Source organism: Crocuta crocuta, unplaced genomic scaffold (genome assembly GCF_008692635.1).
Source record: "Crocuta crocuta isolate KB4526 unplaced genomic scaffold, BGI_CrCroc_1.0 scaffold369, whole genome shotgun sequence".
Taxonomy (NCBI): domain Eukaryota; kingdom Metazoa; phylum Chordata; class Mammalia; order Carnivora; family Hyaenidae; genus Crocuta; species Crocuta crocuta.
Window position 1 is genome coordinate 5,720,012 of NW_027529441.1, and position 17,040 is coordinate 5,737,051.

General features: G+C 39.6%; 1 protein-coding gene across 1 annotated transcript in view; it reads right to left on the bottom strand.

Moving 5' to 3' along the window:
- Positions 1–1,477: 1,477 nt before the first annotated feature.
- JAM2 (junctional adhesion molecule 2) overlaps positions 1,478–17,040 on the bottom strand; it is a 70,803-nt gene continuing 55,240 nt past the window's right edge. The window contains exons 8-12 of the mRNA XM_077760200.1: positions 16,882–16,981; positions 10,137–10,244; positions 8,050–8,065; positions 5,634–5,676; positions 1,478–3,564 (exon numbers count right to left, since the gene is read on the bottom strand). Of these exons, the coding sequence (XP_077616326.1) occupies positions 3,532–3,564; positions 5,634–5,676; positions 8,050–8,065; positions 10,137–10,244; positions 16,882–16,981 (300 nt within the window). The 3' untranslated portion in view covers positions 1,478–3,531. The remainder of the gene's footprint in view (positions 3,565–5,633; positions 5,677–8,049; positions 8,066–10,136; positions 10,245–16,881; positions 16,982–17,040) is intronic.

The following is a 17,040-nucleotide window of genomic DNA, read 5'->3' on the forward strand; positions in this document are numbered from 1 at the left end:
AACCGTGAGATCATGACCTGAGCAGAAATCAAGAGTCAGACACTTAAACAACTGAGCCACCCAGGTGCCTCTTTAGTGTTACCTTTAATAATAACCAAAGAAGACTTCTGTTCCAGGCAATTTTTACTTACTTGAATCTATTTAATGTAGGATTTTTTTGTTTTTGACTGTTAACTAGTTCTCTGCTGCTGCCCTTAGTTTAGCAGAGCCTATAAATCTAGCTCTCTCTGGTTAGGGGCTGCATGTATAAATTCCTGGGGGCCTCTGTTGGCTAGGAGGTCTTCCTGTTGTACAGATTACCTAAGTGGGAGGTCTGTTTCAACTCCACCTCTTCCAAACTCCCCTCTGTTCCCCATCCCAGTGGGACAGTCTTTTTTTTTTTTTTNGTTTGACCTCACTCAGACACTGGTAAGAAGGCTGAATCAATACTTTTGATGACCCTACTTGACTGGAAAATTTATACATCCTTGCCCTAAGAACATGGAGAAAGTCCTTCATCATTTCTCCTGCTGTCTTCCTTGATATCTTTTGCCACCTCTTTCACCCTGCTCAAATAGCTGTTTCCTTTTTGTCAGGCACTTACAATTTGAGGTTTGCAAAATTTGGGGATAGGCAAGACAGAAAAATGTTAGAAGCTGTGAGACTGGGGAGGGGTGAACTAGCCCCAGGTTACTAAGAGTGAAGGGAAGGTGTGGCGTGAGAGAAGTAAGAATTTAAAAGAAAGTATGTTGGGGGCAAGAGAAAAAAACATCTTGTGTGAAACATCCTGGACCAGATGGACTTGGGTCGGTTAGACCCTGAGCCCTCACTTCCCTTTGTGAACTTGGTGGACTGACTCTGAGACTGTTTCCTTGTCTGCAAAGGACCACATGACCCGCTTTATAATACTCTTGAGATGAATGAGATTGCATATACCCTCATGTCCATCCACCCCACCCGACATGTGTAAAATGTTTAATAGTTCTGACTTTTTATTTGCAGGGTATTTTTTTTCCCAGTATTTGGGAGGTTGGCAGGCACCCAAATGAAAGATGAGATTCTAATCTTAAGCAGCTAAAGAGCTAACCTTGTAGCTACAGATGGTAATAGGGTGTAGTTTCCCCGGGTTTTATTGAACAATAGGTGGATGGCTTTTCCCTTGCACCGGTTAAATGGGCCTAAAAAGTTGAACAAGTTCAGCTATTTTTATTAACATAGACTTTAATCAAACAAAACCACTCATGAGATGAAGGAAATTCTTTGCAAAGTTATACGAAAAAACAATCAATTGTTCCAGATTTAGTTAGGTTAAACCCCTAACTAAAAATAAATTAGATCTAGTTACAATAGCAACAACAATTAAAACAAAGCAAAACTTGCTATTAGAGATTTTAGAGCCCTCATCCCTATAAAACACAATTTCACTGCAGGAACATAAAATGCTCTATGAATGTTAATGTTGAAGTCCCTCAAAAGCAAATGGAAACACACATCCAGATATAGGTGGATATACTTTTAATAAATGGAAAATGAGTGCTCAACATTATGTCCTTTGTGTGGGAGCAAGCATTCTGTACACAATGACTTTTACTTAGCTACATACAATATATTAAGATAACGTATAATACATATTTGACTCAATGAGAGTGTTGTACGTTAACACTTTATAAGATGAATCCTCTAGCCAAATGGCTCAGCAACTTTCATCTGTTAGTAAAGCTAAGGCACTATATATTTTCCCTCACAATCTGAATCTGTGTCCTTTAAACTGAAGAACTTGATCTTGGGTGATGGTAGTTATGCCCGAGGAGCCGTCTCTGAGACTCACACACACTCTTGGGCCTGTGGCAATGCAACACGAAAGCATTCCTCATACCAAAGCAAATCAAAGCATGGGCAACATTTAGCTTAATTTTCTTTTGCAAAAGCTTACAGATAGATGTTTTTCTCTGATTCACCACCAGGAGTTGGGAAACTATGCACGTGGGCCAAATCCTATCTGTGCCTGCTGTTTTTGTAAATAAAGTTTTGTTGGAACACATACATGCCATTTCTTATTGTCTACGGCTGCTTTTGTGCTACAAAGGCAGAGTTGTGTGGTGTGGTTGTAACAGGCACCATAAAACCAGTGTGGCTTAAAATACTATCTGGCCCTTTATAGGAAATATTGGGAGGAGTCTGGTGAGAAGCATCCAATGCCACAGACAAGTGGGGGGCAAGGCACAGTCTGACAACGGGCATCGGAACAGTGACCTGCTGTGGTATCCAGGTACACGCTAGTGCTTAAGCCATTTGTTTGCCCAATGAACCCTGGGATTTGCTTTGTCTATTGAGGAAGAAAAATGGATTCCTTTAAAAGCAGCTTACCCATGTTCAAAGTTGTCAAAGTTTGTGAATCAGCTTTTCATCCAGATTTGCCTAGATATTTTATTTTCAATAGTAACTGAAAAATCACAATAAGTTACAGATGATTATGCCTTTTAACACAGCCTAATTACTCTTATGATTACATCGATCATTGGAATTTTCCCTTTGTAACACGAGCTTGGACACCTTTATGATTAATCTGTGGAGAAACCAGATGACTGGACCGATTTTTCACTCCATTTGCCAGACAACCCCTTCTCCTCTCTATATCCCTGGCTCTTCAGTAAGCAGGACTGGCCAGCAAGGGACTTAGTCCAGCCCAGAATTTCACTGCATGATTATCAGAGACAAGTCTGAAGTCCCCATCATGCAGAGAAAGGTACCCACAAGGTTGTGTGTGGGGTCCAGTGGCGAGGTCTGATGTCAAGGTCACTGATCCTCTTCAAAGGGGTCTTAGGAGAAGGAAATAGCAACAAGCAACTCAAGCGAAATAAGACATTTCGGCTTGTGTTTGACACTCAGTTCTATTTAATGAAGAAATCAATGACACACACCAGGTGAGTGAGCTCTGATCATTAGGTATTTTTCTTCATGTTGTTTTTGGTTCTCAGAAATAAAACTAAATACCAAGTGCAAATCCCTGGGAATAAGACCCACTCCTGCTACCTCCCTTCTGTGAATAGATTAGTGATAAATGAGCAGTGGAATAAAAATTGTATTAGGGGAGAAAAGAGGATTCTGGTAGAAATAAGACCAGAGGTTCCTTCTGCATCTGTCGCGATTTCCTGAACCTTCTAAATCAGACTCTTGCACAGAGGGTGGACGCCATTTATATTTTCACGCTCTGTGGACTAATTTCACAATCAGTATCATGTATCTTAGTCACTTTCTCTAGAAGTTAGGGCATTTAACATTTCATATACCCCAGAATACTACAAAGTATTGTGATTCTTTTAACTTTGTCCAGACACAAGAAACCAGACTGTACTTTATTTAGGTGCTGACAGAACTATTGGTTTAAAATGACAATTTCAAGTAATTTAACGATCATAAAAATTAGAATGAAATACCAATTGAATCTCCTCATGTACCTCCTTGCAAAAGTAAGACAAAGCTGAGTTTTAAATCTGAATAGCATATGTAACAACAACTGTGGTTTTGATGTATCTCAAAGGTGGAATTCATTTAAATTATAAAAGATTTTGTATGCTTGAAATCCTAGGAAAAGAAAGAAACAAGTTTAATGTATTCACTCATTTAAAGAAATAAATACATTTTATGAGTATAAAGCTACATGCACTGTGAGAATCTTATAGGTACAAACCAGCAACTCTGTTTTACGGGGAATTAAGTAAATACTAGGAGACCAGGTCTTTCAAACTTTGCCTCAAGAGTAAGGAAGTAAAAGTGGGAGTTAGAGCAAGAAAAGTCCTATTTGCTTAGGGGTGTACCCCTGGCGTTGACAGGATGGAGGCTGGGGTGCTACTAACCATTCTACAATGCACAGTACGCCCCCCCCACAAAGAATTGTGCAAAATTGTAAGACTTCGTTATATAAGAATTTACATAAGAAATTACTAATATAATGGGACACCTGGGTGGCTCAGTCAGCTAGGCGTCCAACTCTTGATTTTGGCTCAGGTCATCTCACAGTCATGAGTTCAAGCCGGGCTTGAACTCACGTCGGGCTCTGTGCTGACAGAGCAGAACCTGCTTGGGATTCTCTTTCTCCCTCTCTTTGCCCCTCCCCTGCTCGCATTCTCTCTCTTCTCTGTCACAAAATAAATAAAACTTTAAAAAAAGAAGAAATTACAATATAAGAATTATAAGAAATTGTCAGTAATGCCAACACTGAGAAATTCTGCTCTAGGGCAAAGCCCCAACTGGAGGCTCGACTCCTCCGTGCAGGAGGGCAACTGAGAGGAGGGTAATGAAAATTTAAAGGTTTTTGCTCTTCTGACTCTGCCATAAAGTATCTTTTTTTAAAAAAAATTTTTTTAATGTTTATTTTATTTTTGAGAGAGACAGAGCATGAGCAGGGCAGGGGCAGAGAAAGAGGGAGACCTAGAGTCCCAAGCAGGCTCCAGGATCCGAGCTGTCAGCGGGGCTCGAACCCATGAACCATGAGATCTGAAGTCGGACGCTTAACCAAGTGAGGCACCCAGGAGCCCCACAAGGTATCTCTTACTGTTTGGTAGGATGAGATTATTTTACTCCACATTTAAGGAGTATTTTCTGTACACTGTAGGAGTTACATATTGCTTTCTATAAATATGGAGTTACATGTTGCTTATCTACTAATGAAAGAATAATATGATTTTGGTGTAGTAAACTACAAAGTAAAGTGACTTCTGTGGTAGAGTTTGGAGTAGACAATTTTAGAGAATCAGATTTTGACAGGAAAAAAAAAATCCATGGAGCCGTAAGTGGGTCATAAAGTTCATACCCATGAGAATCACTTATAGTTTAAAAGACCGGTGTCCACTGCCTACCCCAAGCTCTACAAACAGGGTATCTAAGAGGATCCCTGCCACAGAGTGCCACGGAGTTCAGAAAACCCGTGCTCCGTTTCTCAAGAAAGTGCTTAGACTACTAAAAACATTGGAAACCGTCCTTCCTTCCCACATGCCTGAAAATAATCCAGAAGGTCGAATATCTATCCAAAGAGCTACAAAATCTGAGTAATGACGGTATTTACTGCTTCGCTGTAGTACTCGCAGATGCGAAAGTGTCCGAATTCTGTTGCCTACACCACCTGAGTTAGATAATTATTGCATGTCCTCAGGGTTTCTAAAATGTTCCTTTCAGCATTAGCAGAGGACATTCCACATCCCTAAAATTTCCAAGTTCTCTGAAAAACCAAAGAGTCCTGGAATCACAGATCTGGAAGCCATCTGCTCAGGCTGACAAGAATCAGGGTACCTGAACCCAGCTCTACCACTGTAATCCTGTGAGAACTTGTGTCTAGATTTTCTCATCTAGGAAATGGAGCTGATAATGCCAGACTTAATGATGCTCAGGAGGTTGACTAATAATAGCAAACATCATGGAAGAAAATAATGATACAGCAAAGCCCCATTAGTCTCCAAATGCCGGGCAACTTTACCAGACCGTCCTAGATGGAGGATGGAAGCTAACACGTACTCAGGTCCCTCTAAAGACCAGTAGTAGACACGAGCACAAAGTATATAGAAAGTCAGAATCCGTCACTCCTGTACAATGACTTCATTTCCCACCCCTATTTCCCAAACACATCTGATCTATAAATATGCTTTAAAAATACTCACATTTTCACTCATTGTGGTGGCTTTAGATGTAGAACTGCATCTCCTGTTTGTAGAATACAAAAGACAATGTTAAAAAAAAATGCCAGGAACCCTAACCGAATTTCTTCTATTTATAGACAAACTTCACAGAGAAAGCCATGCAGCAAGGTGTCGGCCCGTGAAACCCTAGGTATCTCATTGTAGCCCTAGGACTAAAGATTTCTGTAGAATATGCAAACAGAAACTTACTCCCTTTTAACTTACCATTTTTTTTTAACATTTTAGCATTTTGAAAGCTTGATCATTATCATCAAAATTGACTTTCTCTTATGGAAAGAAAGCTTTACACAGTAACTAGGGCTCCAGTCATCTGTAATAGGCTGAACTGTATCCCTAAAAAATTCATGCTAAAGTCTCAACTACCAGTACCTCAAAATGTGACTGTATTTGGAGACAGTCTCTTTAAAATGACAATTAAATTCAAATGAGGTCATTAGGGTGGGCCCTAACCCAGTATAGCTGCTGGCCTTATAGGAAGAGTTAGCTTGGATACAAACACAAGCAGAAGGAAGACAATGTGAAGACAGAGAGAGGACTAGCTATAAGCCAAGGAGAGAGGGGTCTAAAACAGATCCTTTCCTCCTCGTCCCCAGGAGGAACCAACCTTGCTGTCACCTTGATCTGGATCTCTAGCCTCTAGAAGTGTTAGAAAATAAATTTCTGTTTAAGCCACTCAGTCTGTGGCACTTCATTACGTCAGCCCTAGCAAATTAATATAACCTCCAATTCATGATCACAAAATTTTGAGGGCGATGGATTTGACAAATTGCAAAGATGTATCTAGGAGTAAAGATATTGCCTCCTGGATTCCTACATGCGTTAACAAAGGCAGTGCGATTGAAGAAAAGAATTACCTTCTCGCCATTGCAATCCCAACCTTTCCCCTTGTAGAAGATGATGCTTTCCTTTGCTCAAATATCTCCAATTACTTTCTACCTTCTTCAATAAAAGTAGAAGTCCTTACAATTGCCTAGGGTGGGGTGTGGGGTGGCTATATCATCAGGCAACCCTGTTTTCTGAACACTCCTCCTTTGCTACTGCTATCCCTGATAACTTGGAGGTCATTTCGGACTTGTACTAGGATATTACTAGAGAGAGAGACCAGGGTTCAGTAGGAAGTCTGGGAACAGGAAATCAAAGGCAGCTAAGTCTTCAAAACGACTTAAAAGATGATCAAGAATCTGAAGCCACGCAGCTGAGAGTAGAGGGGAATGCCCATAGATCTGGGTTGGGTCTGCCATTTCCATGTACACAGAAAGGACAGTCACAAATCAAGTGCGCATAAACTTGGGGATCTCTTCTAACCAATCAGTAAAGTGTTTAAAATATATGCAGAATCCTATCATTTCTCAACATCTCCAACAGCATCGGTTTGGAACCAGCCATCATTTTCTCTTGGCTAGATTACTGAGTAGTTTTCCTAACCTCTCTCCCTGCTTCCTCTACTCTTTGTCACCTTACAGTTTCTTCCTAACAGAGCAACTAATGTGAGCCTCTAAGAATTAAGTAACAGGATACTGCTCCCCCATTCAAAACCTTCCAATGACTTCCCATCTTACTCAGAATCAAAGTCAAACTCCTCACAACTGCCTAGAGGGGCTCCATGTGATCTGGGCTCCATTACTTTGGTGCATCCCGTCTCTCCATTGTCCTCACTCTGTTTCAGCCACACCAGTCCCTTCAATATGCCTCAGATACTACAGACAAACCTGGCCTCCAGACCTTTCCATTTGTTCTTTTGCCTCTGCTTGAATGTTCTTCTCATGGGTATCTGCATGATTTACTCTTTCTGCTCTTTTACTCAAACATCACTTCATCCATGAGGCCCTTCCCTAACCACCCTAAGGGACAATCTCCACTCCCACCCTGTGCATTCTCTTACTTTAGTTTTCACCACAATACTGTGACAATCTGACATACTGCAAAGTTTACATTTGTGATTATTTTCCATCTGTTTCAATGTAAGCTCCATGAGGCAGAGAGTTATTTGGTCTGTTTTGTTCACTGCCATATTGCCATTCCCTAGGACAGTGTTGGGCACAACGTAAGTATTCAATTAAATGTGAAAATTGTGTTAAATAAAAATTTATTTGAAAATTTTTAATTTAGCAAAACACAGCAAATACATTTTCCAAAGCAGTACTATGGGAAACTACAGGGTTGAATTACTGACTACATTTCTTCTCTAGGTAATTGAACAACATTGACAGATAGGCATGAGGCATGAGGTGGGATGTATTTTCTGATAAACGAGTCACTTCCCAGAGGATAAAACCTACACAGATAGCCCAGCTTTTCGTGTTTGACTTCAAACAGATGGTTAACAGAAAATTAGTTAAGATGGGGGAAAGACATGCATTAAAGAAAGTATACTTACTGGAACGAGGTCTCTTCTACAAAAGAATAAGTGTATATCATTAATGCAAGAGTTAATATGATATGATGCAGACTAACATATTAATATATTAACATAATATACATTAATATATTAATATAAATTTTAGACTTAATTTCTTTTTCTCATCTTGATCCTCTCTTGTTATATCTATATTTTCTAAATCCAGGTTGGCAAATATTTTTTGTAAAAGGCCACGAGGCAAATATTCAAGCTTTGTGGGCCAATAGGTAAAATTGAGGATATTAGGTAGGTACTTATATAATAAGAGAGAACAAGTTTCCAAAAATTTTTATTCATAAGATTCAACATATAATAATCAGTCTTAAGTATAGGTCTATTTATTGGAAGACTAGAATTCTTCTTTGGGGGGAATAACATTTCTCTTAATTGGGATTCAAAGCTAGTGTTCCTTACTATCAAACAGATTGCAAATATTCATTTGTAAAAACCATTTTTAGCTTGCGGGCCACAGAAAACCAGGTGGCAGGCCAGGTATGGTTCACAGGTCATAGTTTGCCAACTCGTAACTGAAATGCAAGCAAGTTTAAGAAAATGACCCTCTTGGATAGGTTGGAGTAATATTCTTCACTAATGAATTCCTAATACCCAAGTCGAATCTTTAATTAATTGTTATAAGAAAAATGTATTTACCAAGTCTTCAATAAAAATACTCAGACAGGTACTCATTACAAGCAGAGATCAAGATGACCAGAATTCTGGAGCAATCGTATCTGTCTGTACTTTCACTGGTGACCAGCAGGGGGACTCAGCTGGATCCCATTCAGGAAGTTACATTTACACTAGACTAAGATTAGAAGTGCTAAGGAAAAGAGCTATTAATTCACAGAGCAGCTATTCTTAATTATAGGGAGCATTCTTGAAACAATGCTCATGGAAACATCTTATGACACTTAGTATCTATTTATAGGTTAAGTTTTATGTTACTATAAAATGTTTTTTAAACCTCAATTCTAAAATTAATGTTCACTGTAAAACAGTGGCTCTAAAACTTGCTTATGCTATAAATTTATTATTCTGTTAAAAAACTGCTTCGTACACTATTCCCAATGCACATGATGGAGTTCTGCAGCTTTTGAGCTCTCAGATAATTTATTTTATTTTATTTTTTAATTTTTAAAATGTTTTTATTTATTTATGACAGAGAGAGACAGTGTGAGCAGGGGAGGGTCAGAGAGAGAGGGAGACACAGAATCTGAAGCAGGCTCCAGGCTCTGAGCTGTCAGCACNTAACTTATAATCATTTATCTCAAACCTATTTTATCATCAAATGGGGAGCTGGAGTTATAAAAAGTCTAAACTTGAAGAATTAAAAACTATGTGGGGCGCCTGGAAGGCTCAATAAATGGTTAAATATCCAACTCTTGATTTTGGCCCAGGTCATGACCTCACGGTTCCTGAGATCAAGCCCTATACCGGGCTCTGCGCTGACAGTGGGGAACCTACCAGACTGTCTCTCTCCGTGCCCCTCCCCCACTCGGGCATATATTCTCCCTCTCAAAATTAATGAACATTTAAAAATAAATTAAAACTTTGATCAGAAGCAACTGTAAATACTATAGGTTTCTTGTTTTTATTGAACAGTTCTCTCGTATATACAGGGGTGCTAAACTTGACATTCAACATTCCACTGTTCTATGCTGATAAAATATTTCACTGAAACTTCTTATGATAAAACTGGAAATCGGCTTACATCTTGAGCTATGTAATTCCTAACTCAAAGGGATCTTAAATACATATAAACATACTAGAAATCCACGGACATTGACTATCTCCCAGTAAGTACTGCGGCATTATGCCCCTCCAGGGCGCCTCTCACATTCTGTGGTATGTCCTGGATGTTTCAGTGAGGCAGCCCTGCGTTTTGTCTCTGTTTGCCAAAGTGCTTCATAACTCACCTACATGTCCTCTTGGATAGTTCCTTCTGCAGAAAAACCAATGAAAACTAGTCTCTAGAGTTCGTTAGAACTAATCGGGAGAAACAGTGTCTCATAAAAAAACTACATCCACCGGAAGTTGTCTAGCAAAGAAGGGTGAAATCCACTTACTTGAAAAGTAGCCATTCCTCTGAGCATAGCACACACCAAGGCCACACACAGAAATCACTAAGACCACACCTACTACAGCTGCTATGATGCCACTTATGTTGAGGTTATCTGGAAAGCAAAACAAACCATGCATGAATTTGGGTCAAACAGACAAGACAGATGCAGCTATTAAATTGAAAAACATTCAAAAAAGCTCCCCTTGATATCTATGAAACCATAGTTTCATGGTGTTGAAGCCTGTTCAATTGATTTCACTTCCAGGACAAGGTTCAAAGTTGCTTGAAAATATTAACAGAATTAATTTTTGAGGGGCACCTGGGTGAGTCAGTCGGNATAGTTTCATGCTGTTGAAGCCTGTTCAATTGATTCACTTCCAGGACAAGGTTCAAAGTTGCTTGAAAATATTAACAGAATTAATTTTTGAGGGGCACCTGGGTGAGTCAGTCGGTTAAGCAGCTGGTTCTTCATTTCGGCTCAGATCATGATTTCACTGTTTGTGGGATTGAGCCCCATGTCAGGCTCTGTGAAAGGCCTGCTTGGGATTCTCTCTCTTCTCTCTCTGCCCCTCTTGCGCACACACTCCCTCTCTCAAAATAAATAAACTTTAAAAAAAAAGAATTAAGTTTTGCAAAAATCTTAAATTTAAAGAAATTCAGTGATTCAGAAATAACATGTATGGTCTATTATCTTGCATTCATTTGGAGAGGTAATACTTCAAAAGATGAAATATCACATTGGAAATGACCTTCAAAGTTCAGCGAGTTCAAGTATTCTACCACCATATACCCCCAAATTCTACTTAAAATTCTACATCATCATCTGTGCCAATTTCACCAATCATGGAAAACTCATTCAGCTCCAAAGAAAACTGTGTGACTCTATGAAACGAAGAGTCAGTAGCACCTTTCTTGAATCTAATCAGGCTTGTGTGTGTGTCCATATACACACATACACACCCACATACATATATGCCATTAAGCTGTCATCCCATTAGGTTTAAAATGAACTAAACTCCCCAAGACTTTTCCTGTTGTTATTAAGTCATCTTCCCTCTAACCTAATACAACTGGATTGTTTGGACCTCACTTTGAAATTACTACCATGTTACCAACGCGAGGTTTTTTTCAGATACTGATTCTGTTGTCCAAGAATTAGATTATTAACCTTTCAAGATTCATATTTATGTAATTGGGGGCTACCTCAAAAATATCCTCATTCAAGCAATTAATAAAATGATGATTATGATTTTTTTAGGGAAAGAACTACGGAAGAGGCTATTACACACACCCCTTCATGTAAAGGGATCTATTACACCCTCTGGGTATGGGATCCAACTATGTGTGAATCCATCAAAATATTTAATTTGGATCATATTAATGATCCACAAGGATTTCATAAGCCACACTCTTCTGTCATTTGGATACTACCTGTGTATTGATTAATATGTAAATTCCCTATACTTTTTTTCTTTTATAGTTTATTATCAAGTTGGTTTCCATATAACACCCAGTTCTCATCGCAACAAGTGCCCTCCTTGTTCTCAGCATTCAAGAGTCTCTCATAGTTTGCCTCCCTCCCTCTCTCCCACTATTTTTCCCCTTCTCCTGTCCCAGTTTGTTCTCTGTTTCTCTTGTTCCACTTATAAGTGAAAACACATTGTAAATTACCTATACTTTTTAAAGGAACAATTTCTCAAAGAGTTCTTGTTTTTAAAAGCAAGTATTGGGGCGCCTGGGTGGCTCAGTCAGTTAAGCGTCCGACTTTGGCTCAGGTCATGATCTCACAGTTCTTGGGTTCAAGCCCTGCGTCAGGCTCTGTGCTGACAGCTAGCTCAGAGCCTGGAGGCTACTTCGGATTCTGTGTCTCCCTCTCTCTCTGACCCTCCCCTGCTCACGCTGTCTCTCTCTCTCAGAAATAAAAAAAAAAAACATTAAAAAAATTTAAAAGCAAGTATTAATTAGCATATGATTCAATAACTTGGAGAAAATTTTAGGTAGCATTTCCTCAACAGTAATTTTAGATATTTAAAAGCATCACAACTTTTGGGAAAGATTGTTTAAAAGAAATATTATTTAAGTGAATATGCTTATCATAAAACTTTCTGGTCTCAAAAATTTTTTTAATTTTTCTTTATTTTGGAGAGAGAGAGAGAGAGAGAGAGAGAGAGGGAGAGAGACAGAGGGTAAGCAGTGGAGGGGCAGAGAGAGAGGGAGGCACAGAATCCGAAGCAGGCTCCAGGCTCTGAGCTGTCGGCACAGAGCCCAATGTGGGGCTTGAACTCACTAACCATGAGATCACCTGAGCCAAAGTCAGACGCTTAACCAATTGAGCCACTCAAGCACCCTACAAATTTTTTTTTCTAATACCAAGTGTTATTAATTTTCTCATATACCTTAAATGTTAACTGATTTTTTTTAATGTTTGTTTATTTTTGAGAGAGAGACAGACAGACAGCCCATGAGCGAGGGAGGGGCAGAGAGAGCAGGAGACAAAATCCAAAGCAGGCTCCAGGCTCTGAGCTGTCAGCACAAAGCCTGATGTGGGGCTCAAATCCACGGACCATGAGATCATGACCTGAGCCAAAGCCAGGCACTTAACTGACTAAGCCACCCAGGTGCCCCTGTTAGCTGATTTTTTTTTTTTTTTGGAGAAAGAAAACTGGATATGTCTTTCTTTTGAAAGGCTGAGTAATTTGACCAGAGTAGAAAACATTAATTATTGTTTGGTATAAAACTCCATTCATTTTTAGGGTCACCTAGCTGGCACAACTGGTAAAGCATGTGACTCGATCTCAGGGTTGTAAGTTCAAGCACCATGTTGGGTGTAGAGATTACTTAAAAGTAAAATCTTAACAACAACAACAACAACTCAGGAGCACTTGGGTGGCTCAGCTGGTTAAGCATCTGACTTCAACTCAGGTTGTGATCTCACGGTTCATGAGTTCGAGCTCCACGTTGGGCTTTGTGCTGACAGCTCAGAACCTGGAGCCTGCTTCAAATTTTGTGTCTCCCTCTCTTTCTCTGCCCTCCCCCACTAAAAAGATTTTTAAAAATAATAAACTCAGTTCATTTTTGCTGGAGTATTCAAAGGTCAATAAGATCCAATTATTTATTTACTTAAAAAAATAGTCGAGGGGTGCCTGGGTGGCTCAGTCAGTTAAGCATCTGACTCTTGATATTGGCTCAGGTCATGATCTCATGGTTCATGGGTTCGAGCCCAGGGTCAGGCTCTGTGTTAACAGTGCAGAGCCTGGTTGGAATTTTCTCTCTCCTGTCTCTCTCCCCATCCCTTTAAAAAAAAAAAATTAAAACTCTTTGAAAACAAAATAGTCTTTATAAAATTAGCAGAGAGGGAATATCCAAAATATTCATAATCTTTTTTTAAGTTTATTTAGAGAAAGTGCAAGTGGGGGAGGGGCAGAAAGAGAGGGAGAGAGAGTATCCCAAGCAGGCTCTACACTTTCAGCACAGAACCTGACACGGTGCTCAGACTCACAAACTGTGAGATCATGACCCGAGCTGAAGTTGGACGCTTAACTGATTGAGCCACCCAGGCACCCTACAATATTGATAACCTAAGACAAAATGAAATTAATAGGGGAAAAAATCCACAATAGTCATAATTTAAGGCAAATTGATAACTAAATGAAACTCCTTAGAACCAAACTATACCTACTATTTTCTTTGTAGTAGTCAAAGAAGGTGGTATCTCTGAAGGTTTCAACCTCAAGGTTATTATCTGACAAAAATCTGTCTTGCGGTTTGACAGTGAACTTGACATCTAACAACAACTAATGTCTTATCCTGTAAGACACAGTATAAATTTTGTTTTACCTTTTTTAGTGAAATGGACGGACTCTTGTAAGTTAGAGGTGCGTTGGTCTCATGCCATTTGCCACCTCCCAGGAGACAGTGAGCAAGTTCTAAAGGCGCCTTATCCCTCACTAACGAGAAAATGTCACACACACAAACCTATGGTGTTCTTTCTTTGGGGGAAAAAAAAAAGTCCACTATGAAAGGAAGGTATCGTTATTCTAACTGAAAGGAAAGGAGCCAAGCTGTTAACATCCTACGTGTGAGTGGAGGTCTTGAGTTTTACGGCCTGGGAACAGTCACCAGATCCATGATTTACCTTCTTTCTGAACTTCAAAAAGAGCTTCTTTAGAACAGTTAACAGTTTAGAAGAGCTTCTGTTTGGGGTTACAAGTTATTAGTGATGGCTTACAAAAAAACCCTTGACGTGTGATTTCATGAATTCTCATGTATTTCAAAAGATATAAATTCCAGGGGCTCCTGGGTGGCTCAGTCGGTTGAGCGTCCGACTTCGGCTCAGGTCATGATCTCACGGTTCGTGGGTTCAAGCCCCGCATCAGGCTCTGTACTGAGAGCTAGCTCAGAGCCGGGAGCCTGTCTTCGGACTCTGTGTCTTCTCTCTCTGACCCTCCACTGCTCACGCTGTCTCTCTCTCTCCCTCAGAAATAAATAAAAACATTAAAAAAAAAAAAGATGTTAATTCCAAACCAAAGGCATGTAACACCTAGGATCAATGAGCATTAAACAAACTAATTTTAACTTATAAGCTAAGTTATACCAGAAAGAGGAGATAGTGTGAAAATCCTAGTCAAATTGAAGTGGTGATACTAGCGAAACACAAACTACTAAATCTCATCTATTATGTATTTATTTACTCCAGGCCAAGAAAAAACATTAACTAGTATGTTAAAACCATGACTTCACAGATATTATTTAAGGTGAGACTATATTAGGCAGTGAAATTAAACAGGACCACGTAAAGCAAAACACTAAAATAGTAATAGTGCAGGGGGTATAAGGTTATGGTAAAAAAAAAACAAACCCATGAGGAAAATATGTGAATGAATGAAGTTAGGGAAACGCTGTACTAATGCACTAATTTTAAACATGTTCTGATAAATTTTTCTAATGATAACTCCAAAGCGGGACTAAGAGGGAGACTTTCATCTTTTTTTAAAAAATTTTTTAATGTTTATTTTTATTTTTGAGAGAGAGACAGAGAGCATGAGTGGGGCAGGGGCAGAGAGAGAGAGGGAAACACAGAATCTGAAGCAGGCTCCAGGCTCTGAGCTGTCAGCACAGAGCCCTACGCAAGGCTTGAACTCACAAACCACCAGATCATGACCTGGGCTGAAGTGGGACACTTAACGGACTGGGCCACCCAGCCACCCCAAGATGGATGCTTTCCGATATTTTAGGCAAACACTTATGTTTTGAATTTGGTGGATAATATGTATCTCTGAATTTCAAAAAGACACTTGTGGAAATTAGAATACACTATTGAGTATCTTATACTTTAGGGTATCCTGAAGTCTAACAAGATTGTATTTTCTTTAAAAGATAACACCAAGAGGTTAACTGTACATAAACAACACAAATTCGTGTGCATGTATCTGCATATCTCTGAGCACACTGCAAAAGCGACCTCACAAAGGTGAAGACAAACTCCTGAGCCAAGGGAGCTGTGGGTACTCAGCTTCAGGGTGCAGCCCTCCTGAGTGACCTTTCACCCCACAGGTGAGTGACCTTCACCCTGCAGGAGCCATCTCTAGCTACCCCTCTCCATTACACACCCATTTGCAAAACACAGGACCTTCACAAAGGGAGAACTGAACCAAATTATTCAAAACAAAATGAAAATAAATATCTCCTCTGGAACTCATATAATCTGAAAAGATTCCTGAGAACTAATTTTATTGATTCTAAGAAGCTCATGTTGTGAAATATATGGCAGGTATGTTTTATAGCAAATAGGGATTCATAACTACATTCAAATGTCTTTTTTTCTTTTCTTTTTTTAAAATTTAAATCCAAATTAGTTAACGTACAGTGTAATAATGGTTTCAGGAGTAGAATGTAGTGATTCATCACTTACATATAACACCCCGTGTACATCCCAAGTGCCCTCCTTAATGCCCATCACCCATGTAGCCCATCCCTCCTCCCTCCACTCCAGGAACTCTCAGTTTGTTCTCTGTAAGAGTCTCTTATGGTTTGCCTTGAGATCCTACTCTGTGATCAGTAAAGCACTTTATTTTAGGGGATTGAAAAAAATTACCAATAATAACCTGATAATAACAACCAAAATAGCCAACAACATGCCAGTGCTATTCTAACCCTTTCAAACACTGAGTTTTGTTTTTTGTTTCTTTTTTAAGTAAGCTCTGTTCCCAGCACGGGACTTGAACTCATGAACCCGAGATCAAGAGTCACTCGCTCTACCGACTGAGCCAGCCAGGCACCCCCTCAAATACTGATTAGTTGACCCTTCATAATAACCCTATGAAGACAGCGTTTTCCTACGTCCATTCGGGGGAGGCTGAGGCTAAATAATTTGCGCAAGAATATGGAGCTAGGAAGCGACAGAGCTGGAAATCCAACCCCATACCGAATCTTTGACCCTGAGCAATTTTTAACACTCACAGCGTTCGTTTGAAAGAAGACTGCCTAGACAAGCATATTTTTAAAGAAATTAGCTGAACAATTAAAGAACTTGAAAAGTATAATGCAAAACATTCTTGGCTTGTTTGAGAGATGAACTAAGAACAGAATGTTTGCTTTTGGCAACACATTACGTCCAAGCGAATTTTAAACACTCCCTCTGGTTTATCTTTCCAGTCGCTCAGCCTCATCTACCCCTTGCTGCTTCCTCTCCCTCAGCACTTGTGTGCACTGACTGCGAACCACTGTTCTTCCCAATATCTCATGCTTACCTACTTGCATTCGCTTCCCGCTACACCTGCGACGTCCGACAGAATTATAGGCTTCACAGGAATATTCCCCACTGTCTAGTTTTGAAACAGTGTTAAATTGCTATTTGTGGAAGGAAAATAAACATATATTTTAAGCAATAAATCTCTAAGTAGACTCCT